At 43.6% G+C, this 27,477-nt stretch overlaps 1 protein-coding gene across 3 annotated transcripts in view; it reads left to right on the top strand.

Moving 5' to 3' along the window:
• Positions 1 to 26,702, top strand: part of msrab (methionine sulfoxide reductase Ab) — a 37,392-nt gene extending 10,690 nt beyond the window's left edge. For 2 of the 3 annotated variants that reach the window (XM_023277453.3, XM_055006248.1), the window contains exons 4-6: positions 813 to 917; positions 12,279 to 12,385; positions 22,347 to 23,261. In XM_023277453.3, the coding sequence (XP_023133221.2) occupies positions 813 to 917; positions 12,279 to 12,385; positions 22,347 to 22,520 (386 nt within the window). In that variant the 3' untranslated portion in view covers positions 22,521 to 23,261. Of the gene's footprint in view, positions 1 to 812; positions 918 to 12,278; positions 12,386 to 22,346; positions 23,262 to 24,539; positions 24,564 to 26,288 lie in introns of those variants that run through there. The other variant, XM_055006249.1, reaches the window with a different exon arrangement.
• The last annotated feature ends 775 nt before the right edge of the window (positions 26,703 to 27,477 follow it).

Consider the following 27,477-nt stretch of genomic DNA (forward strand, 5'->3'; position numbering starts at 1 on the left):
TTGCTGTTAAAACATAACATATAATGTATATCAGTTCCAAAGATCAGTTATTGGCCTTTCTCGACTACTAATAAATGGCCCCAGTATTAGGCCTAAAACCCATATCAAGCGATCCCTAGTGTGGACTGTCATTTAGAAAAAAAACTGGGCCTCACACCAAATGTGTGAATTTGACAGCCTTCACCTATCATCTGAAATGCACCTTTTGCATCCGTAAGTGTTGGAATGCTTGTGTATTTATACTTGATAGGCATGCACAGTTTCTGCTCCCAAGCTAACACCTCTGTATTTGGGTTTAGAAAAGGTATATGTTCACAATGATATCAATGTGTGTGCCTGTGCAGATGCATCTCTATGGGAGATGGTAAGCAGCCCCCAGTTTGAGAGTGCCTGCAGGCAGCTTGTTGAAGCTTCAGGGTGCTGGCAGTTGCAGACAAGAACGAGTGTCTATGTGCTTTTGGCAGCCTCCACCATAAGCTCCAACCTCTACTGAGCCTTCTCTCTCTGTCTGTCTCCACCTCTCTCTCTTTTCCTCCCATTGTGCCATGAGCAATAACATAACTCTATGTGGATTTAACCTGAATGCCTTCTACCTGTGGCACATGCACTCAGTGTGTCCGTGTTCTCTGCTTGTCCAACAAACCATTGCTTTGATTTTGGAATGAATCAGCTGATGTCCAGTATTTACAATGAAATGTTGGGGGGACAAATATAATGAGGAGGATGAAGGTTCAATTAGTAAGGCAGACTTCATGAACGAGCATGTCATATTACTATATTTTGTTAATACAAATTTGTGCATCTCCTTTTAGGTCTGACAGGCCACACTGAGGTAGTGAGGGTGGTCTTCTCCCCCCTAGACATCAGCCTTGAGGAACTGCTGAAGTGTTTTTGGGAGAACCACGATCCTACACAAGGTAGCAACGCACACATATGCTCATGCACACAAACCCAAACGTCGCCCTCAAATAAGACCCGTCCCAAGGGGCACAGGGTGTATTAGAGCAGAAGGATGATGCCCAGACGTGTGCCTGTGAGTGTGTGTGTGTGTGTGTGTGTGTGTGTGTGTGTGTGTGTGTGTGTGTGTGTGTGTGTGTGTGTGTGTGTGTGTGTGTGTGTGTGTGTGTGTGTGTGTGTGTGTTGTGGTGGGGGGAGGTCTCATGGGTGTAAGTCAACGCCAGACAGTGTTAATGTGTCTGAGATCCAGCCATCCATGGAGACACAACCGGTGTGATGCACGTTCAAGCGCCGACTGCTAAGAAAAAAACTCTTCCCGAGCGTGGGCATGACATGTACTTTAACCAATCTAAACCAGCCTTTTGTCATTCACTTCACACACGTGCTGCAGACTGATGCAATCATGATGCTAAACTTGGTCTTTTCAGTCTCTCGACAGCAATTCTGAGGTTGTCAATCACAGCAAAACTTTGTTGTGACAGTGTAAAATTTCACCTAATTAATTCAAATACTTCGCTTGTGATCCATATTTCCTACGCTGCATACTCTATACACTATGCCACATATGTGCCACCCACACACATACACACACACAGCGTCGACAAAACCCCATCCCCCACAAGCCATCTCTCCATCTCTTCAAGTCTTTCGCTCTCTTGTTTTCTGTGCTCACTGGAGGAGGTGATGTAAGAACATTAATGCACCAGGAGGACACGGGGAGGGTGTGTGTGCATGTATGTGTGAGGGAGAAAGGACAGGCAAAGAGGTACTCGGCTCACTCATGCTGAATGTAGGGAGGGGCATGACAAGTTGGGAAGAGATGGATCAAAGATTCATAGGCCCGACCTTCAGCCGTAAAACACGCTTGTGCACGCACACGCCACGCTCCCAATGACGTTGTCCGTGACAGTCCCGTCGTCCCTTTTGCATCTGCCATGACTGCTCTCTCATACATTGTGTGACCTAGATACACGGAAATGTCATCCATGTTGGTACATCTACCGCAACTTACCCAAATAAATACATTCATAAGCCGACTAACCAGCTGTTTTTTGCACATATTTCACATTTTACTTCAACCAGAAGTAGGTTTATCAGAGGAGGCAATGGAAGAAGACAGTCTGGAGTATTGAGGTTCATCGGAGAACCACATCCTCCTGATCAGAAGAGATTCTTCGCCCGTTCACCGTAGCCGAGGGCAGAGACACGTCTTACTACAGGCAAAGGCACAGGCAAAGTCGAGCCGACACGCCACGGGGCAAAGGCAGTGAGGCCAAAAGAGTAGTCATGCATTTCCCCTGACTCACCGCCTTGTCTCATCTCATGTTTTATTAATAGCATGCAGCTTATTGTCTATGCACTCCGGTAGTTGTTTTTTTTTGTTGGTTTTTTTGGTCACAGTTGAGACCAGGCAACATATTTCGAAATAACCACAAGCTCCAATGTACAATCTTTTTTTCTTTTTTAGAAGTGTTGCTCCCTGCGCGTGACTTAAATATGAATCTCTGCCGTTTCTCTCTTCTAAGATTCCGGGTTCACGTGTAGCAGAAATTCCTCTGATTTGACAAATGTAGCGTGGAGTGGTGGAAAGGGGCCCGCTGGCTGTGCCTTCACGCATGCTTAAGCTCCAATTTATTCTGTCCACCTTAGAGCTGGGCTTAAAAGAGAATGGAGAAATTAAGGAAGTTCACTCTTTTCCCTTTTAACTGCACAGATTCACCAGAGATCATATATGGAGACGAGCCCTGGAGCATTATGAATTCTGTTTTCTCCTGACACCTTTCAACGCAGAGCCCAGGTTTAGATATACTCTATGTTGGCATATGTGCCGAACCATGCACAGGTGCATGTTCAGCTGCATGTAATGCTTCCTTTTATTAGACGTCTGTGTGTATCTGCATGTGTGTGCATGAACATATGTGTGCACGCGTGTGTGTATGTGTTTTGATATCTGTGCCTCTCCGCTTTGCCTCAGTTCAAAAGGGTTTAGTCCCGACAACGTGATGTCGGGCTGCGTCAGCTCCACCAATCCCAGCCTGGATAGCAACATTAGCAGCCAATCAGAAACTCCCAGCAGCCTTTGCTGTGTGCCCTTTTTCCATATTCAGCAACACTAGTCTCAATCTGCTGGCTTCCTTGGGATGTTGCATAAACCCCCCCCCATTCAATACGCTCCCCATATTCTAAGTTTCTTATGTCTACGTTAAGACAACTCTTCAGTCACATAGCTTCACACGAGTGCATGGAAACACTCGAAGCACAGGCAAACTCTCAGCAGACAGAAGTGACATCTGCATGTCACAGGGCAACAGTAGTTCTGTTTCATCGCGGTGGGTGAAAACATGATTTGATTTAGAACGATCACTGTTGAGATGCAAACACGTCTTCCTGTTCTTTCACACGCTGCAGATCACTTAGACACATTTCCATACAGAAGCATATTGTTGACTGGAAAGTATGCACAAGAGCTCATTATGCGCACTTATAGCTGCACAGCATGTGAATAGGCGTAACACACACACGCATACTTTACACGCTGCACACAACTGCTCAAGTGGCATTTTGGTTTGTTCACTGGATACTTCCTTGTTGCAGAGGCCTGTAGGCCCAGTTTCACTTTCTGTTTTCCCCTTAACTCCCTGTGGAGGACAGGAGCATCTTTTCTGGCCACTTGTTTCCAAAGCTAACCTGTCAATTCATCTCTCTATTCTTCTGTAACCTATTCAAACACAAAGTCACATCCGCTATTGCCCCCCTTTCTCGTCTGTGTTCTCTTCTACTCTTGAGTTCTCCCCTCCATCCACGTTTGCACATTCTTTCCCGTTTTCCCCCCTCTTCTCCTCCTGTTTCATCCTCCTCACCCCCCCTCCGCCTCACCCGTTTCACCTGCACCCCCACCCCTGTCCTCTTTGCAGCGAGCTGAGCGGAGGGGCGAGTGAGTGAGCAAACGGCCCGGAGCCCGTCGGTACATCCGCAGAGCAGCACAGTGAGTCGACCGCTCCCCGAGGCCATCCGCTCATCACACAAACACACTCGCATCCACTCACTCCTCTTTTATCTCTTAGTCACTCTCTCCTCCCTGCTCCTCACCCCCCCTCCCCCCCGCCTTCCCTCAGCTCTCCCGTTTTCTTCCTCCGTTCTTCTCCCACCCCCACCCCTCAGCCGCCCTTCATCTTAACAACCGAGGCTTCCCCCCACCCCACCTCCCTCCTCATTGTTTTCCTCCTCATCCCTTTCCCTCGTCTTCACTTCCTCTTCCCTCGTTCCCTCTGTCCTCTCTATTTTTTGAGGCCATGCAGTATTCATGGTGTGGGCTGCTGATGCTGCGTCAGTGAACAGGCATCGCAGGCGTATGCCGATAGACACAAAAACACAAATGGACAGCTAAAATGGCCGACGCGGTTGTCCTCGTTTGATAGCGTCTGCACGTACATGCACACTCACCCTTGTAGTTAGATGTTGGCGGAGTCACACGGTAGAAAAGAGGTAGATTCCACATCTATTAAACAGGTAAGTGCAATTCACAAAGTAGTAACGGTGGCCATTTTTATTCATTTCAGCTGATTTATTAATTGTAAAAACTGAATTTTGCAACATGCGTGTAAGATGTGCTATGTTGTCGGTCTATGTGATAAAGCTGTTTTTGCAGGTTATCATATAGAACAGGCAACTGGCTTATCACATACCACACATTTACCATTGCTCGGGTCAGATCATGAAGTAGACATAAATCAAGCTGTCTTCTGCCTGAGTCACGCTGGTGACAGTTACTTTCTGACAATTGAAATGAGCATGAATATTCCTACGTATTATATCTTCACCCCAGCTGGCGGCGACACACGCCAATTCCCTGCTGGGGTCCCCCCCGTGTCCCCGTGTCATCACATCCCTCAATTTTAGGGGTGCCCCTGCCATCTAAGGCCAAACCCCGCAGGAGGTGACCTTGACCTCCGACCTGTGACCTCTGCCACCCCCACACTTCGAATCCAACCCTGTTTCTCTCCTGCGGTTGGCTGAGGACGCCGTGCTCATTACCAGGTGTCAGTTATTACACCCTCGCACATGCTGACGGCCCTAATTTATGGAGATTGCGGCACGTGTGTGCACAGTATGGGGGTTGAGTTCTGCATGTCTATTTGATTATGTTGAACTTATACATATTCTTACTTTTTTTTTTTTTTAGAAGTCCTCCTGTGTTTGTGAGATAAAATAATGTCTTTTTTTGTGTGCTTTGGTGCATTTGTTAACTTTGCATGGAATTGAATGGACTCAAGTTTAAGAACTGGACTTGGAGAAATAAAATACAAATGGAGGGAGAAGAAGAAGTGGTGACAACAAAGATAGACCAAAGAACAAACATCCAAAATCAAAAAACAGATCCTAACGTGAGCTTTGATGGCTGGAGAGAGACCTCAGCCTCAGTGTTTTGAAAAAAGAATGACTGACACACACACATAAGCGTAGAAAGACACACATGGTCTAAGCATTTTCAGTATGTTAAGTCTGAGTTGACGGCAGGTTGTGTATTTGATTTGACAGCACACAAAATCAGATGAAGTGTATTAAATGATTTTTGCTGGAAAATAAGATGTGCAGCATTTGAAAAAATAAATTATCTTTTTTTTTTTTTTTTTTTTTTTAAACAAACATATTGCCTCCAGGGAAGTAAAACTGTCTGTACTTCATTCTGGACACACATCTGAAGAAGAAAAAAATTACAGAAGTCATAGTATTTGTATTGTTATTGAATGTGGAGCAGGGCTTGATGAATTGTGTGTCTGTTTACTTCATTTTCAAGCTGTTATATAATATGCAAATCTGAATCCAACACTCTGTGTTACTTGTGAGAGGAATAGGAGGTTGTGATCAAAATATGTTTGCATCGCTTGCTGAAAACTGCTGACCTGAATGCTGTCTAGAGTAGACGGGGATATAATTTGAGGACTTCTGCCGTTATCCAGAGTGATTGGAGAACAGCAATGGAGCAAACTCCACTTGTTAGATTTAGATGCAGCTAAAAATAAACAGTTGAGGACCAGAGTCACAGTACTCTGACAACATGCCCAGAACCATGAAGTGATCATGTTAGAGAGCACCGCTAAGCACCGCACTGATAGAACAACTCTTTAAAACAGCCGATTGCTGCTGCAGTAATCTCCACGATGTGCATGTTGGAGTCATAGCCCTTTTGCCGGGGCGCACACGGAGCCGACATTTCCTCCGTATGCGTTGTGTCCCCATCCGGCAGCCAGCAGAGCATCACTTTCTCGCCGTTGCATATGTACGTATATGCACGTATAGAGTATGTGTGCGCATGTGTTCGCACGTGCAGGCGAGTGTATGTGTGTGTGTCCGCTGGGGATGCTCTCACCATCCCAACGCCGTACTCTGCCTCTGTCTCCAGCGCATCAGGAACGGCTTACATAAGAACAGGGCAAAAATAGCAGCTGGGAGAGGAGAGGAGGAGAGAGCTCTGCTGGCACGCACACAGTCGTAACGGAACCGCGGGGCACAGCACAACCCCGAGTACTATCACACACACACACACACACACACACACACACACACACACAGAGGAAAGACTGCAGTTATCACACATTATACTTTGTTTATTTGTAATGTAGTATTTGGCAGAATAGCAAAAATGACGACATCATCAACGCCAGCTCTCTCTAGACATGAGTTGAGTATATACGGCATTACATGACAGCGCATGGAGATGGAGATAGGGTTAGGAATGAAAAGGTAAAAGAAAAAAATGAAACTGCATTAGATTGTTCATTAGCGTTCACTCTGCTGCAGTCTAATTGGTATGTGCTGCCAAGTGCAATAATTCTGAATTCACTTCAGATGTTTTTCCTCCATGCTCGGAAGCATGCAAAAAGTCACCAATTATGCCGAGACATTTCTTAATTGCAGACACTGACAATAGCCTGACTGCCGAAATGTTTGTTATTCTTTCTTCTCTGTAATTAAATGATTTTTTTCTTTCCCTTTTTTTTTGCCTCATTTGCAATCTTTTCTTGTTTTACATCTATTCCAAGTGTCGGCTGGCCTTTTGAAACGCAGGGGGCAGAGAGGGACGGAGGGGAAGGAGTGACGGAACATAAAGCGGTGGTTGGGGATAATCTCGGCTTTTACAGTTGTTAGCGAATGAAAGATGGTTATCAGGGAGAATAAGTTTGCGGTTAGGCTACCAGCTCCGTAGAGGAGTTGGAAAAGTGCAACAAGCATCAGTACGATGCCCTTACGCTTCCCGGCCTGTAGTTTCTACCTCCGTCTCTTCCTTCTCTTCTTCCTCCCTACGAGCTTTTTATAGCAACCAGCATTCCTAATTACTTTCCTACTTTGTCATTTCTTTCTTTACCTGCAACTGACAATCACAAGTCTGGCTATCCTTAGTCCAAGCTGACCCTGTCTCTCGCCATCTTTCAAGCGCACAAGCATCCATCCGCACGTGGCAAGGAGAGCAAGGATTGGAATGTGGAAGGGAATAAGTAAGCGGGCAGTGAGGCAAGAGCCGGTGAAGAAAAGTGACTTAGCGCAAATTGCAGAAGGAAGGAGGGATGGTGAAGTTGGAAGTGGGAAAAATCGCAGGCTTTTATCCCCCAACAGCCAGCAGGGACAAACTGAGTGGAGCCATTTTTTTGTGTGTGCAAGTGTAAACACTGAAAGAGATTTTTTATTAAAGTTGCAAGTAATCTCAGCGGGTTTACACACAACAAGCCTATATATGCATGTACATTTGCAGGTTTGTGTCTGCTTGAAAGACTCCCTCTGAAACTCCGGATTACCCAGCACCCTCCCACTTTGTCTGTTTTTGGCTTTCACTTGTGTTAACTTTAATATTTTCAGATTTCGCAGGTAGGGGGTGGTGGCAATTAATTAATATTTTTGGTTTCGTGGGCATAGGTCAGTGACCCCAAGATGCAGTGTGTGCATGTGTGTGTGCGCATGTGTGACCCGCAGCCCCTCCTCTTCTGTCCACCCCCATTACCCTCTGCTTTCAGAGGCAAGGCTCTCATGCATAATGCAGAGAGAACAGGGAGGCTCTCATTAATAATTACTGCTGCCTTTGATGGATGGAGAAAATAACGAAGGGGGCCGTTAAAAATGGAGAGAACGAGAGAGAGGGAGACGGTGGAGGCGGGAGGGAAGAACCAGAGTTTTTTGGGTGGTATTTGTTGCCATTATAGTTCTTTGAGGACTGAATGCTTTTGGGGATGGATTTGGAGTTGGTATAATCAAAAGCAAGGCAGATATTTTGGATGGTGTTAATATTTTGATTAGGGAGCAACTCGTCTTCTGGTAGATCTGAGAAGATGAGATGAATCTTAATTAGAAGCAGCTACTACAACTCAAGGGTGTTTGTCTCTTGACTTCTTTCTGATACTCCATATCAACCGTTTCTTTGTGATGGGAAGCCTTTGTCATCTATGCTTTTTAATGCTAGATATTGAATGTCTGCGTTTTCCATACGGTAGTAAAATTAATTCTGTTCAGATGTAAAATGGCTTTAATTAAATTACAGCAGTGAAACCAGTAGTTTCATGATATATGATGGGGTTCCCTCTCATAATTAATACTTTGCCTATACTTGAGCTTGCAAGTATAGCTGTGTGTGTGGTTGAGGTGGTCAGAACCGCAGGTCAGCGGGGAAGGTCTGGGGGGACAGCAAAGCTACAAGACCCCTGCCAGCCAGCCAATCGGAGTAAAGGCTCTGGTGGACAACCAATGGCAGAGTGACTTGGTGGCCTTTGATGGAGGGGCAACCATTAGCCTTGTCACTGAACAACAGCGCTGGGGGCAAGATGGCCACCATCCAACACTGCAGAGATGGAGTGAAAGAGGGTGGAGATAGATGCAGAGACATAGGGAGACAAATGGATGGAAAGGCAAACAATAAAATAAAAATAGAAAAAATCTATTCATGACATTGTAGCTGATTAAGTTTTTCTTGAGATCTCTGGTTATGGTGGAAAAAATTAAACAAGAGGTGAAAAACGGAAAACAAGAGACTGAGCATCAGAACAACTTCTTTTTTTAATGAACATCATTCAAAGCATTTTGAAAATTAGATTTATTTTCCACAAGGTGAATTCTGTTACTCTTTTCACCAAGGCAGGCTATCATTTACCCCTGGTTCCAGTATTTATGCTACGCTAAGCTAACCAGCTGCTAGCTACATAATAATATTAGTTGCACAGAAATTAGAGTGCTAATAATTTTATAATCTAATTGTTGGCAAGAAAACATGTATTCATTTCAAGATTCAAAATTCAAGATTCAAGACCTTTATCACATTATGACAAACACAATTATACATAGTATAATGCACAGTGAAATGCATTGTGCACCTGTTCCAAACCAAAACAATAACAATAAAGAATAAAAACACACACACTATATATATATATATATATATATATATATATATATATATATATATATATATATATATATATATATATATATATATATATATATATATATATAAAAACTAGAAAAATAAATATATAAATCAAAGTGAAATAGTGCAAATAATATATATGCAAGGTGAATGTTGAACTGTAAATTATTTGAAAGAATAAAGTACTCATTCTCCCTTGTGGGATCATTTTCATTCTATTTGCTAAGGTTAATTGTGCAAACCACTATATATTGTGGTTGGTACTTCTTTGTAAATTAACCATTATGTTAGCTTTAGTTAGGGTTGCTCAGGCAGTTTCAATGCACTGTATTTTTCAAATTTGCTCTGTAAGCTTTTTGATATGCCTTTTGTTCAACAGGGGTTCCTCCACAGCACATTTTTATCACATTTGAACCACAGGAGCATTTAATATTGTTGAAGAAATTTTCAGTGAAGCAAATTCTGTGAGGCAGCAACATTAGATATAGTGAGTTTATTCAGTGTGTTGGAGTGCAGACGATAGCTGCTTGTCTGCTCTGATTTGAATGAAAACCAGATGAATACTTATAGCCATTATGCTTGAACAGACTGTGTTGCAGATAGGTTGTGACACTCCATGATGTAAGGTAACATTTAATCTAAAGGGAACAAGATATGCAAATCACTGTGTCGGGAAGACATCTGCAAAGTCGGGGGAAATTGTTGTTTTTGCACAATATAAATAGAAAGCCAACAGATGAGATGCTGCAACTGGTGTAATTTACAGTATGTTGTTTGACAAAGCTTATACACACAACAGATCTTATCTCCTGAAAAATAAGTAGAGGTGCAGCCTTACAGATTTGGCAAAGGTGTTGCAGTGGTCACATCTGATTGGTGAAAAATATATATTGCATTGGCTTTCCCAATGATAGAATGACACGTTTCCCTCTATTGTACACACCTCCATTAATCAAACTGGCTACACTCATCACACATGACTGCACTAATCATCCAGTGACTGTGTACATTGTGAAAGGTGTCGCTGTTTGTGAAGAACCAACAAGTAATCATCATCTCTTCAGCCTCGTTTCATCTCAACACTCATCAACTTCATTCCAGTTCCAGCATAAGGCAAATTTCATCAAAAAAAGCTCTTAAAAAACATTGTACACAACCTGCCAAGCACCAAACACAAGATCTGGTGAACATGGTGGAGCATTTAGCTACTGGGAAGCCAGATATTTCCCACAGGAGTTGGTGTGCAGCAAAACACAGCTAAAAGGAGAGTGAGTCTTCAAACTCGAATTTTTTTGGTTGGGCACAAACACAACTCCAAATGAATGCCAATGCTGCTCCGTGTGTGATGTGTAAATAAGCAACCGTTTGCCAGCATGTTCGCATATCAGCTTTGTAAGGTGACAGTATGTCATTGTTGTGTTTACGGCTTGTTTTGCTGCCCTGAAGTAGCCAGGAAATTAATTAATAGTGTTTTAAGGGAAAAAATGGGAAAACAGAGAAGAAATGGACTCCACTATAAGACACAAATGCAGAAACTGCTGACAAAACGATTCTGAATACACTGACTGAAGCAGGAAGAGCTCCTCAACTGAAATATTACCCTGATCTTTACCCATTTGCTTTGGTTGACGATCACTGACCAAAAGCCAGATTTTGACCAAATAAAATGACAGTGAGCTCTTATTCACAAGAACTAAGCTGCTGTCATAGGCTGTAAAGGCCTTAAAGACGGACACGCACGCACGCACGCACGCACACACACACACACACACACTACTAGGTCCAGTCCATAACAGAAGGCCAAAGATGGAGAAAGACAAGGGTTTAGAAACATAGATAAACAAGAGAATGACACTCTCCAGTCAAGAGAAGAAACAAATGCTGAGTGGGAGAGTGAGTGAGAGATAATAACAGACAGAAGCCTGCCATTGGTGCATCCATGGATGCCAGAGCTGCTCAGGATTGTAGCATCTGAGAAGCATAGAAGTGATCGCAGCTGTTTGGCCTCCTAATCAAGGTACACTAGGCTTGGGCTTCTTCCAAACGCACTGATGTAAAGCTGATGTAAATTTTGCCAGTGGCACATAAAGGACAAAGAAAGCACGGCCACCTACATGTGCCCATACACCTACACACCGCGGGCCTCCCTAATGAAAGCCCAAATCTGCTGTGATCTTTGAATTCATTTGGCTTCATGAATTCAAGATGCGGGATGATGACATAATTGTGAAAACCTTTTACATGCAAATGATGTTGTATCTGCTGCGGTTGGTGCTTGTTTGTGGGGTCAATCCAATGAACTGTATGTATACTAAATATAGCGCCAAACCGTAGCATACGTCATCTCGGGGCACTTTACATAGTGAGGTCAAGACCTTGCAATATGGTGAAAGTGGGAAGGGAAAGCTCCCTTTTAACAGGAAGAAACCTTCAGCAGAACCAGACTCAGGGTGGGCGACCATCTGCCTCAACCGGCTGATCAGACCGGGAGAGCAGAGAGAGGGAGAGAAGATGAGCAGTGAGCAATAACAAACAATAAACACCAAGCAGGTTGGTGGAGCCAGTAAAAGTAGAAAGAAAGTCACGAGGATAGAGAAAAGAAAAACACAAACTGCAGGAGAGAGAAGACACAAACGCAATAGTGGCATATAAACGCAAGAGGAGAGGTTTCCTGTGCAGTTGCAACATTCTGCACTTGGAGCAGCAAGAACTAAGGAATGATTCAGGGTCACCTGAGCCAACCCTCAACTATAAGCTTTATCAAAAAGGAAAGTTTTAAGTCTAATCTTCAAAACGGAGAGACTGTCTTCTGCTCAAACCCAAACTGGGAGCTGCTTCTCTGAAAGCTAAAGTCGCTGCCTTCTATTCAGCTAGTCTGTCTTATGTTCCTTTTGTATGTGTTTTTATACAGGTATGAGGCAGCACAATGATAGGGGCACTCAGTACCGTTCAGCCATTTACACATCCAGCCCCGCTCAGCAGGAGTTTGCATTGAAGACTAAAGTGGCCTTCCAGCAGGTAACATCACCACGCACACATCAGAACGTTTTGTTGTTGCATTTGCTCAAGCATGGTGTTACATAATAACCAAACCATGTGTGAAGTAAAGCAGTGGCAGCGGAGCATCTGTTGAAAAAGTGTTAAAAATGGGAATAATGGCTGTTATTTTTTGTAATTTGCTGCTCAGTGTTGAGCGCATTGTTGCAATTTCACACGCATCATTCCATTTAAGAGAATGAGATTAGCAGTACGATGGATGTTTATATTTGATTCAGTGTGATGGTGTCAGTAACAAAATGAGATTTATCAAAATAAATAAAGTTGTGATCATTTAAAAGAAACTGTTTCACCCAGTGAGTGTGGCTTGGCTGTATTTTAGAGCTGTCCTAGTTATTTGAATAACAACTGAAAGTCAGAGCCTGCAGTGGTGACCTCTTACGCTGTTTAGTTAAGCAAAACCAGCTCAATTTAGATGATACTCATCTATATACACTCAGTGAAACCCTCTTTCTTAACCTGAAAAGAGGGTCGATAGGTCATCTTAACTGATTTCTGCAGCTCTGCCTTTCAATGGCACACGCGTCCCCCTTTTGTTCCCTCAGTCCGTCTGTCCATCCGTCCGTCCGTCCATCCTCCCGTTGATCCCTGCATCACTTCGGCCCGCTCGTCCCTCGCCTCCTCTAAATGGTATTCATGGGCGAGCTGGCAGGGGGCAGAGGGGAGCAAATTATGATCGTCATGGTTACTAGGGGCTCCCGGGGTCAGCAGTCATGGGCCGCAGGGGCTGTTACGTTGCTGTGGCAACAACCTCCCAACCTTGGCCTTGGGCTGGGGTCAGAGGTGAGAACAGAGTGGCAGCTGGGACCAGGAAGGTGGAGAGGTGGGGGGGAGGAAGACAGGAGGAGCAGAAGAGGGGAGCAATCAGATCAGAGGGATCATCACTGACAGGCTATCAACCGATGGTGACCCCACCCTTTGGCTGTCAACTGACCATGACCCCCCCCCCACCAACACCCACACAAACAAGCACGTACGCCATCTAGGCTTCTGGGCCCCTCACAGCGTTTTGAGAACAGGATGTGGAACCAACAAAGAAACAGAGATGCACAGACGTCAAACATGCGTTAACCAAAGCATGATAGGAAATACAGAGCCAACACATTTATCACAGAGGAAAATTATAAGGATACCTGTTAAGTTTAAGTTCATCCCTGACCTTTAAACTGCATTTTATTCAACAATCTTGGTCATAGCACACTTGGTTGCTCTTCTGAAGCTTTCAATCATCTTACATGATTCTAATCAGAGTCAGAGTTTGTAAATGAAATACGGATGTTTTTGTGCACTGCACTCATATATGATGGTTTAGATGCTGACCCCGGAAACAGCATTTTAAGAAAATAACCTCATGTCTAATTATGTGATGACATTTTTTGAATATTGGTATGTTATTAGTAATAGCAATAATCTATAATGTATTTTTATTAAATGATTATCCAATATATTTATTTTTTAATACACTTCACACTTTTACAACAACATGACAAGAAGTTTTTAAAAACCCCCTGGAAAATGTTTTAATTTGAACATTTATATTTCCATGACATCTGAGCAAGCGCAAAAGAACATTTATGAAATGTTCCAATAAAGAAACGCATTGTACCCTCACAAGCAAATCCATGAAATTTGCGATTAGTCTAGCTTATTCTGAAAATAACAATATATGGCATGCCCTAGATAAGACATGAAATCACAAGTCCGTGAGCCTTGAACAGAGTGAAAACCGAGCAGAAGCACTGCAGGGTTCACCGGGTTCGTATTACAGCACAGAAAAGGCTGTTACACCGAGCAGTATCTTTTTTGTCACCATCATGCCAGGGAAAGACTGAGAACCTCAACACAGCAGACGCTCCCAAAACACACACATTTGCAAACATCGAGAGGAGAAACAGTGCTCAGACTCTTCCTTCCTTCTCGCTCACTTTCCCCCATTCTCTCCCCACCAACGCTGCTGACACCACCGATCTGTCAACCACTTCAGTGGCACCTCAGTTTCATCTGAGGGCCACTGGGACACATATCTTCTCAAAGCAGCTGACACAATCTGAACCAAAATGGCAGCTTCCTGCCCTGAAATGGTTGCCTTGCCGCATTGATGCTGAGCCTCAACAACGCCCGGCTTGGAAACGGCATCTCTGCAGACGAAGGGGCTCGCGATGCGGGTCTGTCTTTGCATTTGAGCTCGCGCTTGAGTGAGTTTTTTATCCTAAAAGTCCGATGCTCTGGGAGAAGCATCAGGAGAAGTGAATGCATGTTCAGAAGAGTGACAAGAGCGCGTGGGTGGAGGCGATCTAAGACGACCAGAGATAAGACAGGCATCGCAAAATCCAGATTCCACCCCACTGCCAGCCCATGACTCGCACACGCTCCCATGTACATACAAACACACACAGACACATACATTTGGCACATACAGGCACAGCCCAATGAATAATTAACCCGTATGAAGAGTCTCTTCTGCAGGGCTTTCAGTTTCTTAACTTCAGCATTGAGAGGGGGGTTGGAGTTTGGGGGGGAGGTAGGAGAGTGAGGCAGAAAAGCTTGTTTAAGCGCGAGAGCAGAGAGGGGAGGAGGGGGAGGGAAGGGAGAGAGGAGCAGGGGGTTCTCTATAATGAAATTTGAAATTTGCAGAACATCAAAGGCTTCTGTAGCCAAGCCGCTGTGGCAGCAGAGCAGAGAGGAGGAGTGCATCTCTTTCTCTCCCTCTGTCTCCCCCATCTCTTTTCCCCCCTTCTCTCTCTCTCTCTCTCTCTCTCTCTATCCCTCCCTCTCTGCTAAAATGTGTCTCCCTAGAGCAGGCTGAGGGGTGTGGGGGTGAGTGGAGGGTGAGAGAGGGAGAGAAGGGATGGGAAGAGTTGATTAGGAGGAGAGTGGGGGGTGGGGGTGGCTTAGAGATGGGTTAGGGGTTTGGAGAGAAAAATGGATGAACGGGGGGTTCTATATTATACGTGTGTGTGTGTGTGTGTGTGTGTGTGTGTGTCTGTGTGTGTGTGCATGTATGAACAATAGGTTTTATCAAGCCAGCGTGAATATTGTGTGTGTGCATGCACATGCATGTGTGAAGGGCCTTGGAGGGGTGAGTGTGCCCTCTGATAAAGCATCCTAACTTAATGAGCTTGAAAGGGGGATGAAGAGAGGAGGGGTGCACAGGGGTTCGGATGATGGGTAGAAAAAAAAGGGGGGAGTTGATTTGGGGCTGGAAGTCTTGAGGAGAAGCCCGAGGGTTGTTTAAACGGGGCACAGCATCAGCAGGTTTCGTAATCGGGCTTCTAGTCACACAAGCTCACGTTTCTTATTTTGGAAAGTCTTCAAAAGTGAAATTTACACTTCCAACTATTGCCTAGCTCGCCCATATTCAAGCCTGTACATTTCAAAAATTTAGCTGTGTGCTGAACTAAAAATTGTGAGCAGCACATTGTTCACAAAGAACTTTTCAGTCGCCAGAAGGAAAATGCCCATCCGCCAATGAGATGCTGTCGATTGCACTGCAGCTGCAGCGTTTAAAAAAACCACAATTGCTTTTTCACAATGCCTGGATGATCTTCGGCGTTTTCGGACTTTAGATGCTGAGCTACTTGTTGTCTGCTCTGGGAAAAAAAAAAAAAAAAAGCATCAACAACAACAACAACAAAAAAACGTCGGAGCGTGCACCGCCTCGCTCCGAGACTGGAGTGCGTGCATCCTCTCTCCCTCTCAAAATGTAGGAGTGTTGGCTTCCTCGCTCACAAAATGTAGGAGCGCTCGCTGAAGATTAGAGCCCAGCTAAAATGGATGCCTGACCCGTGCTGAGAGAGAGAAAGAGATGAACAGAGCAGGGCAGGGGGGAAAAAAAGCTCTCCATCCTCTGTGCATAGACAGAGCGACGGAGGGAACACACATCCTGTAGGTCATTCACATGCACATGCAGTAAATGTTTTGCATAGATGGCATTTCACGGAACCTCACATGAGCAAAGACGCATCATATACTGCTCTTTCATTAGCCTCTGTCTCCCTACACTAGAGTCTGTTTTCATTCCATCAGCCTCATAGCCTGTGCTCCTCTCCTCTTTTTCCTTCACTCCATCTCCATGTCCCTCTCCCTTCTGCCTCTGTTTTTTCTCCTTCGTTGTCTTTCCATCACTCCCACTCTGCCTCTCTCCCTGAGGTCATTTAGGGCAAGCATGGTGCCGCGGACTAGTCGATAAGTATCATGTCAGGCTATTTCATGTGTTTTCAGGCAGAGCCGCAGTCTATCTGTTACCGGCATTTCATCACAGAGCGGCTGTGCTGTTGCGGTGCTCACAGTGTATTTACATTTTTAAGATGTTGAAGGGCTTTTTGTGCTCCGGATTTCAGGTATGCAGCCGGAGTCAACGTTAAATTGGTTTTAGATCTGAGTGAAAGCGATCCAGAGTGGGTAGGAATGCACTAATCTTATTTTGTCCTTTTATCTTTACGTTCTCAGGTGCAAAAAGTAACTCGAGTATTAACATTTTATTTTTCTTGGTATTTCTACTGCACTATATTTTAGTAGGTACTTTATATTTCACTGGAAATTCATTCAACGATCGATATATTTTCATCCAAACAGCTGATCTGACAGCAGTCAGATATTACAGAAAATGTTGCCCAATTCTATGAAAATTTGTTAAAATTGGCTTAATTACACCAGCCACAACTGTAAAGGTCACTTACTCAGTAAGTCATCAATGATAATAATAATCCTTAATACCCCAGTGATATAACACAGTTTTCGTTCTGTTAAACGCTTTTACTGTTAAATTTTACTGTTTAAATTTGAAGTAGGGCCGATACTAATACTCCAGAGATTTTCTACTGAGGCCCTGCAGAAAAGATGTTTAAGCAAAGGTTTTCATACTTTCCCAAATGCTAAATTATTACAGCACTATTACTGTGGCAGCATCTTACTTAATTATGGTAATGCCAGTTAAGCAAATTTGAATTTGAGATTAAAACTGAGGTGAGAACTGAGAACGGAACAAATAGAACAATAGGAATGAGGTGCCAGGGAAATGGTGAAGAGCGATGACCATATACCAGTAACAGTAGTGGACTCAGGGATGATTACATAAATCGCCGAATTGAGGTCATATCCCTCGCCAAATGTCTTGACCATGAGTCATGGGGTGTCACAAACTCTATGTCAGTGCACGTCTCTTCCCCACCACTCTGCAGCCGTAGGCCTTCTGAGGGGAGACGACACAGAGAGAGACAACACAGTGGGGTAAGGAAGAGAGGAAGAGAGTGCATTTCCCTCCTCCTCCTCCTCCTCCTTTTCTTCCTCCTCCACCTCAGCCCTCTCTCGGGGTGTCACATCCTATTTGTGTCCCAGGGCCGCCTCTCTGGCGATGGCGATGGTGCGAGGGGCTCTCTCGCTTGGCTGGCAAGCAGGGAGGACTTTGGTAGCACGAAGCGGTGGTCTGTGCTCACATGGGAGAGAGAGAGAGAGAAGGAGAGACTCAGCAATGGAGGGAAATGGAGAGAGAGAGAGATGCACCCATTCAGCCATGTCTTTGACATGGGAGTCTTTCCGACAGGCGTGAAGAAAGGAAGGGCTGACTGGGCTGAGTGAGCTCAGCCCTGGACACACACACCAGCGTTTTTTGTCACTTAGGAGGACATTGCATTGACTTAGATTCATTACCTTTAAATAAACCAACAGTAACTAGAACCGGTCCATGCGTAACCCCAACCCGCACTATAATCTTACCTAAAAAACGCATATCTTAGCCCTGAAAAGTAGCCGTTTACTCTTTGGGAATCAGCCTTTTGTTTGTGCATAATGGTTGAAATAATTTCTGTCTTCCTAAATTGAGTAATACATACTCATGCATGCATTCAACTATTCTTACCATATCCTTTTGTATCATTCCGCTCACACTGTTACACTTATATAAATGTATAGAAGCACAGACACGCTGATTTCTCCCTTTATATAGCCGTCATTTGAACGTCACAATCGAGAGCATCAAAAATGCTAAACTTTCTGAAATCTGCTTTACTTTTTCTCTCTAGAATTTTCTCTCCCCCATCTTTGCCATTTTTACCCTCCATATTCTTCCCTCCATTGCTTTGCTGCTGCTGCAGTGAGAGAGAGAGAGAAAGCAAAGCCACATAAGGTTATACACAGTGGCATGACGCCATGCATTCTGATTTATGGATCTAAAATGGCCGCCGTGTTGTGACTGCTGTAGAGGGCTGGATGGAGAGCGAGGGAGTGGTGCGGGGGTGTCAGGGTGGAGGTGTACGTTAGCTCAGAATAGCAGACCTTTCCTTGGACAGTGTGCTCTCTTCGCATGGAGCATCCTCTGCCCCGGAGGCTCCTCTGCTACTGTGGTTTGGTGGTGATGACTGATTAATTAGGCCATGATGTACAAAGCTCTGTGCTTGTGCCGGCTGGCTTACCACAGCGCTGGTGGATATAGGCAGGGGAAAAAATGGTGTTCTTCTGTGTCAGACTGCCCACAGTTTGCATTTGAAAGGTAAATATGTCTGTGCTCGGGAGGCTGGCGCGCTGTGTTGAGGGCAGCGTTGCGCTGTAGTTTGGTTTGTGGACATTGGGTCCTGCCTACAGGGAGATTAGAGCCCTCACATTGTAGCAGCAGTCACTGAGGACTTAGAGGTCAGCTGCTGCCTCAGCCTCTCTGTGGGGCGCAGAGCTTTGATTTACTGACTCCACTGCATCACCTCCAGCACACGCACACACACTCAGCTTGTACCACACTGCCTCCATGTGGACAAACTTACACACTACTTTGCAGCACAATATTCGGTTTTATTTATTAGGGGTGATACTTTTTTAAGTTTTTTTTTTTGGCCTTTTTTTTTTATATAGGACAGTGAAAATAGAGAGACTGGAAACATGAGGAGAAGAGTAGGGGAAGGACATGCAACAAATGGCCGTGGGTCGGAAACGAACCCATGAACGCTGCCTCGGGGACTATAGCCCCTGTTTATTGGTTGCCTACTCAAGCAGTTGAGCCACCGGGGCACCAGAGTGGTGATACTTTTTAGTTACATTGCCTCCCACTCTCATCTGACACTTCCAGATAACCAAAAAGTTGAACAGTTCCTCCCGTAGACGGGGAACAAACATGAAAACATGCAGGAACACCAACGGGCTTCTAATCTACTGTCCTTTGTATGTGTTAAATTTCACTTTTTACATAAACTGGTTTGCACACCAATAAGCTTTATAAATATATTGAAAATAGTGTATAGTGATTTGGTTTAATATTTATCTCGTGCCCTAAGAAGGCAAGCTTGGATCACAACATCAGGTTATGAAATAAATCTACACTGCACAATCATCAAAGTGCTTCTGCCTCTTTCTAGGTTTTTATTCTTGCTCCCTTCCTAACTTCCTTAATTTCCAAACTTTTCAGACATGTGAATTATCCCTTCTTTCCAGTATTTGTATTGCTTGTTTTGGTTGTAATTATATATTTTTTTTTAACTGTAAAGGTGCTAAAATCTGAATCAAATAGTTGATTTACCAGAAGTCACCTGTGAACTTTGGATGATAAAATAATTAATTTATAAAATACATCCCAAACATTATATGGCACTCAGATGAGAAGAACTGTTTCCTCTGTCATACTCAGTTCCTTTAATGTTGCCCAATACAGATTCATCAAACAATTCCAGACAGACTAATCAGTAATGGAGACCATTAGTTGTTGCACAATACTGATTGATCTGTTGAAGAGTAAAGATCAGGACAGTCTGTAACTTTTTCTGCCATGAGGCCTGTTGAAGCTGCTGAAAGCTTGGTTTATGATAGCAGTGAGAGTAAAGAAAAGCAGTGAAGTCAGGTCCAGTGAGACCAAAACAAAGAGCTGAAACCTTCTCAGAAAGATTGGGTGATAAATCTCTGTGGGTTCATCAGTTCAAGTAACACCTTTTTTGCTACACATCAGCTTAGCCCTTGTTTGTACAGAAATATCGACTGCTGCAGCATTAAAGTAAGAACTTCACATCCTGGAACATGTTCCGACTCACAAACTCCTAGTTGTCGAGTACCGAAATTTAAAGGCCTTATGTTTGACTCTTAAGAGCATAAAGAGGATACTCTTCCATAATGGAAAGCAACTAATACTATATAGCACATTGGAAAACTTTTAATTCTCTGAGCCCAAAACAGTTTCTGGGTGTTTTTTTTTAAACTTCTGCTCCATTTTTTACTCTTTGTAGACTAGTTTTCACTGCAATATAAAGTTCTGCACCACTATGGAAACAGCTCAATTATGGCTACAGGTAGTGAAAATTAAAACTGAAAGTCTTCTTTGCAATATACCAAAGTTATAATGTGATAAATCATAAAAAAGGGTAAAAACACAAGTTTTATTTTTAAAATTATTTTAACAAAAATGGAAAGAAATAGGCTCGAAAAGTACAGCAGTTTCTCCAAGTGCCCACACATTTTACAAACACTGCACAGCCTGCAGTTGAGCCCAGTGTAGGCGAAAAGCTCCTGAATTTTTTGTCACACGACTGGTTCAAGTTGGGTAAATAATGGAATACTGAATTCAAGGTTCACTTTATTGTTCTTTGCAGACTCTTGTTAGAGAAAATGATTTATTTTTGACAATTTTTAAATGAGATAGTATTTCAAGGTTATTCTGATATTTAAAATGTGGCAATTATTTTGTTTTCTTACACTTTCTCCATCTGATGTACGTTGGAATATTGGTGTACTTTTACAGACAATATGCCTTTCAAATGTGCCAGCGAGCTCCGTGGGATCACAGGAATTTTTAATCAATTTTCCTTTTTTGAAAACATGGAATCTAACATAGCCTCCATGAATTTGAGCAGGCCACACTTTCTATAAAGAAGCAAGCTGAGCAATTTTATCACTTCGACGATAAGAACAGGTTGAGCCTGGATTGAATACGTTCAGCTTCTGTTTCATGGTGCCTGCTGAACCCAACTGACGCCCCCACAAAGCATAGCTCCTCAATGCTGCAAACTGTTCTGAGGCGTAGCAAGCTACATGCAAGCAACTTGTTGCCCACAGACAGTCCCAGCGCACCTCTGACTTGTTGTTTTGTCAGCTCTCAGGAGCACTGATCTAGAGAGGTCTGAGCGCTTGTATTATTAGATAGAGAAAACCACTCAGCGCAGCAGGTATACCTTTGATATATCTGTCAGAGGTGTTTAGTGTGTGTGTGTGTGTGTGTGTGTGTGTGTGTGTGTGTGTGTGTGTGTGTGTGTGTGTGTGTGTGTGTGTGTGTGCATGCGTGAACCAGTGTGCTGTTTTAGTGCGTTTGAAGGCTTCTCTCAAGGTGTTTAGAAAAGGGTAAGTGTGAAAGTGTCTTAAGGAGTTCTCAAAGAGAGCGGATACTCTTTGATGCTTTGTCCCACAGAGAGAGCCACAGAGGCATGCTGCACTACAAAAAGAAAAAGATGCTCCTTTCTTCTGTCACTCAATCACCCTGCTTTCTAGTTGAGGAGCAGAAAACTCTTTACTGTATTAGCGAGAGGTATTGGAAGTTCACATCTAGTACACTACAGAATAAAACAAGCATTTAAGAGGTATGCTTATTTTGAGGAAGTTAACGCAATAGGAAAGCTACTGTTGAATCCGTGTCATAACTGAAGATACTGCGTTCTAGGAATATAAATATTTAAACCTTTAACAATATTGTAGCTGATCAAGGAGACAGGTAGTTCTGCATCTTCAGGATGAAAATCTCAAGCCTTGCCATTTCATTCTGCAAAACACACAAATATAATAGATTTCAGACATTAATTCTTGACTGAATTACATTGTAGAGCATTTGCTGAATATTGTAATCTACATAGTTTGACTGTTAATCATCTAACAAAACCAGTGTTTTCTTTTTTTCTGTCAGTTAAGTGCTACTTGTATTTAGTTTAATCTATGGTGGTTTATGTTGTTATTTCATCCCTAGGAGCTGGATAAAAAAGGCTACGGTCCCATCACCACTGAGATTCTGGAGGGGCAGCAGTTTTACTATGCAGAGGACTATCACCAGCAGTACCTGAAGAAGGTACCAAATGGCTACTGTGGCCTAAAAGGCACCGGAGCCTCTTGTCCCATCGGAGCCGCGAAGGATGAGTTATGAAGGATTTGTGGTGAGAAAAGAGAAGGATCAGTTAATGAGTGAAGATTTTAATTGGAAGTATTTCAGTGTTTCAAACACTGGTTGAAAAACAAAAAAACAGATATATATATATATATATATATATATATATATATATATATATGTGTGTGCATTTCCAGTGTGTCTGTCACTGATTGTAGCATAGTGACATATTAGTCTAGTGACAAAAACATAACCAAGTCTCAAATATCCTGTTCAAAGCTATGCAGAACACTATTCATGTACAGAAAAGTAACTTTCTGTGAACAAAGCCTTTCATACATAAAAGTAACTCAAAGTGCTTTACATGAAATATAAAAATGCAAATATCAAATAAGATGAACGAGTAACTGTACAATCACACCTTCAGATAAGAATGCAGCAACAGTCCACATGGTGGCGACATTTTTCAAAGAAAGCAATGCAGCTCCTGCAGACTATTTTCTGTTATGTGACATGATGAAGCCAAGGAACCATGTAAAAACTTATTCTTGCACAGTGAACTGGAAGAAGAATTTCCAAACCTAAATGGTTTTCTAATTCAGCGTCCTTTTCACATCCATTTTAAAGTCTTACATGCAGATTTTAATACATTCCGCAGCTTAGTAGACAAGATTGATTTTCATGCAGTTTAACTAATCAGAATTAATGTCAGCACTGTAAGAGCACACGGCTTTTGGTTTCCTAATGTGTCAATTTGGAAATAATAAAACCTTTTGTTTATATAGCCTGCACGTGTTTGTGTATGTAGGCGCCATAAGGATAAGGATAAAGATAAGGATAAACTTTATTGATCCCACAGTGGGGAAAGTTCACTGTTACAGCAGCTCCAAAGAAAAAGTATGAAGGCAGTGCAGGAATAGATAAGAAAAAGAAACACAGTGCAAAAATTGCAGAAAAAAAGCATTATATACAGATCATCCTTTTTTTTTCTTATAAATATCATGTAGAGGATTATATACAAGAGGATGAGGTATCAGTTATTGCACTGATGAGGTATCAGTTATTGCACTGATGAGGTATCAGTTATTGCACTGATGAGGTATCAGTTATTGCACTGATGAGGTATCAGTTATTGCACATAAGTAGGAGGATGCGTGTCTAAAATGGGGAAAGAGAAAAAGTGCAGCAGTAAACAGTACATGGTGGAGTTTATAATGCAGCATTGTACAATCTAACAGATGCTGGAATAAACGACCTGCGGAAGCGTTCCTTCTTACACCTAGGATGTACCAGTCTGTTGCTGAAGGTGCTTCTTAAGGAGTTCACAGTCTGATGCAGAGGGTGGGAGGAGTTTCTGATGATAGAAGACAGTTTGGCCAGAGCCCTCCTCTCTCCCACCACCTCCATGGAGTCCAGGGGCAGCCACAGACTGAGCTGCTCTTTTAATCAGTCTGTTTAGTCTGTTCTTATCACGCTCAGAGCATCCCCCTCCCCAGCGCACCACTGCATAGAATAGGCATTTATGCATACATGTGTCTAATCATGAAGCTATACATATGACAAAAAATAAGCCCCTGCATAGAGTATTGGTCCCCTTTTCAGCCCCAGAAGGGACAGACCACAATACCGAGGGACAAATAAGTATGACTCACTGTGACATTCAAAGAATACTCATTCTGAGACAGAATGAGACACTTGAGGCACTCATGTATGCAATATGATACACACTTTGCTTAAACTCTCACTCCACTCCCCACAAACCCATAATTAGCCATAAAAGTCCTATTATACATCATATAATTACGTGTCATACAGAAGAGAATTGAGCAATTACAGAAGCCTCGTGTGCCGTACTTTTTTAGAACTAAGCACATCAACCTGAAAGTCTATTTAAAACTGAAAATCACACTCCAGAATTCAGAGATGATATCTAGAAAAAGCTTTTTGGTCGACCGCAGTAGTGTGATTCACCCCGCTCTTGTTTTTCCCCCTCCCTCTCTTCTATCTTTCTTTCTCTGTCTGTGTGTGTATGTGTCACATCCTGACACCTGTGTGTAGGTGTGGACCAGGGCACAGGTGCAGGTGCAACCTCTCAGGGCCTATTTTAGTATTGGGACAGATATTTTTGCATGTGTCTGCATGCAGCAGCCGTGCGTGCGTGCATGTATGTGTGTGTGTGTGTGTGTGTGTGTGTGTGTGTGTGTGTGTGTGTGTGTGTGGATGTGTGTGTCGAGGCATGTGAAGCTGTGGCTTGCTTGATCGAACCGCGCTGAGTGGTATGTGGTCGGGCCAGCTAGCTGTTTTCCAGTGCCTGCCTGTATTTTTGCATTCTGTTTTGTTTGCTCAAGTGTGCGAAAGGAGATAACCTTTTAATGAAGTGATCTTCGCTTCCTCGGCTTTCAAGAGGGGGATGGAGTGAAAGCTTTAATCGCACACTGAAATCAGTTTTTCCACCGTCTGCGATGACTTGAACAAGAGATGCCTCGGTGAACCGGCACAGTCTTGTTTGTTTCTGCCACGTAACGCAGAAGCCGTTGTCACAAAGCTAAGGTTATGCGTCGATAATACGTAAGAGAAGATTTGCTGCGGAAAATGATCAAATTTAATGTAAAAATGAGTCACATTCAGATGCGGCTACGTGAGCGAGTGCGTGTTTTCTGTGTATTCCTTTGTAATAGATTAAAATGGGGCATGGAAATGCATGGTACTCTCATATACGCATCCATACACAAACACAGTGAGGCAGAACAGGACAGGAACCAGGCTGTGTGCGCCCTTCAGACAGAGCCTATTGTCTGCAGATGGGCCTTTAATGGCCCCACAGCTGGCCACAAAGAGCATACCGCTCCAGCTTGCTGCTATGCCTCTCACTGGCCTACTCGCAGTTGCCCCGATAAGAAGAAGCAGCTCATATTCACACCAGCACCACCACAACCACGGTCACGCATTTGACATCTCATTCTATTTTTCTCTTACAAGCATTTTTTGGTTCATTTTATTTCTTTGCCTGTCAAAACCTCAAAAAATCTTCACAAACAGGTTTTTAAAAAAAAAACAAACAAAAAAAAACCTGTAGCACAGTGGGCTGAAACAGAAGAAGCACTGCTGGTTGTTTATCAGAGGTACTCGACACTCTTACCCACACATGTACACACACGCACATAAACACACATCCCAACCACTACGTCTAACTTCGTCCTTTACTGCCGCCCTAATGCAAAAGGCATCGCCCACGCAAAAAGAACGAACACACCAAAAAGACACCTTGCAGAGACGTGCACCCACACAAATTTCTTGCACTCTGATATGCTCTCTATTGTGTCCTCCTTTCACAGCTTTTCATTTATCTTCCCCTTGACAGCTTCAATAGATCTTACTATATTTATATACAGTACGCTGTATGTATACATCATTGAAAATAGCATCGTTTTATACTATTTCCTCTTTCGATGCCAGATACATAATTTGTTGTTTCAGACGCCAACATGGCATTGTTTGGTGAGCTGTATAAATAGAACAATAGCGCAAAGTGGTGTACTCTGGTGCGATCCTACCAGCTGGAGAATCGTTGTGCCGTCTTGCTCTGCTCCTCACATAATTTCTGTTCGATTGTGTGTATGTGTGTGGGTGTATGTATCTGTCTTCTGCATGTGTGATTCCAGAAGACAAACAGAGCTTTGCTTTTCCTATATGGCCTGTACATTTCTCCCGTGATGATATGAGAAATTGTGTGCCGGGTTTTGCAGATGCCAGATGTGTTTGCATCCCCTCCATTGCTCTCCCTTCCCCTCCCTCTGGTTCCTGCATGGGCGCAGGGTCTCAATCAGAGCATCAGGGCTCCAGGAACCAGAGCACAGCGGTGTCTCTGTGCTGCCCAGAGAAGTGCAGCCTTGTCTGGGTCAGTGCATCTGCGGCCTGGAGGCGAGCTGGGGGAAGAGGGCAAACCCTGGTGCCCCTGCATGCCGGTTTCACTCGAGGTAATCCGTCAGCTCAGACTGACCCTTTAACTCCGAGGGGGAAGCATGAGCATATTTCAAAATAGTTTGGCTCAGCACATAACCAGAAAAGCTACTGTTTCTTAGCTGTGCACAAGTTGATGACGTGTTCAAACTTTCAGAGAGAACAAAAACTGTACTCTCAAACAGGTTAGTTTGCAATACCCTCATTAGAAATAAAAACAACAAAAAAGGTCAAGCTCACACATGTTCACGTATACGTGACGCGTGCTCTTTCCCAACGAGAAATCGTCACAAGCTTGTTCCTCTTTTCCTCTGGGAATAGCGTTGGGTTAAGGGTGGGGGTGGAGGGCAGCACGTGCTGCAGGGCCCTGTTGGCTGCTAACTGGCCCACAGGCTTTCTGGCTGACGGCCCACTCTGTGACACTCTGCACCTGGGAGCCTGTGTGTTGTCAGCCATGCTAGCTAGCTCGAGCTACCACCGCATGACACACAGGAAACACAGAAATAACTGATGAGTGTCTTCAGCGCAGTTAGCACGTCCTGCGACTGTTCGGCTGACAGAAAGTGGCTGAACAGAGTCGTTAAAGGAAAGTACAAGACAGCAGATTACGAGTCGAAATAGGACTGGGTGATAGTATTGGGGAGTAAGAATAGAAAACTGAAAAGGAAAGTGAAACACCAAGATGTTAAGACACTTGCACCTGTGCAGCCGTGTGTTAGAGGAATATTCCACCGGCCTTGATTCAGACACTGTTCAACTATTCATTTGGTGCATTTGAGGACATGTGCAGTACATCCTGTTTATCTTGTCATTTTTATAATCAAGCCACAACGAAAATGATGGTGCAACAATCAAAGTTTGACATTTTACAGCTGGGGCATGGGTGTAACAGTCAAATTTCCAAAACATCTCTCTCTCTCTCTCATGTTCTATCTGTTCTGTCCATCTGCTCCTTGAGTCATCTCAGCCTCACCTCACACAGGTGTGCGAGTGGAGAAAAGTTTTGACGTTGCCAGCAAGACCTCGATTAGAGCTT

The sequence above is a fragment of the Amphiprion ocellaris genome, chromosome 20 (assembly GCF_022539595.1).
Source record: "Amphiprion ocellaris isolate individual 3 ecotype Okinawa chromosome 20, ASM2253959v1, whole genome shotgun sequence".
NCBI lineage: Eukaryota > Metazoa > Chordata > Actinopteri > Pomacentridae > Amphiprion > Amphiprion ocellaris.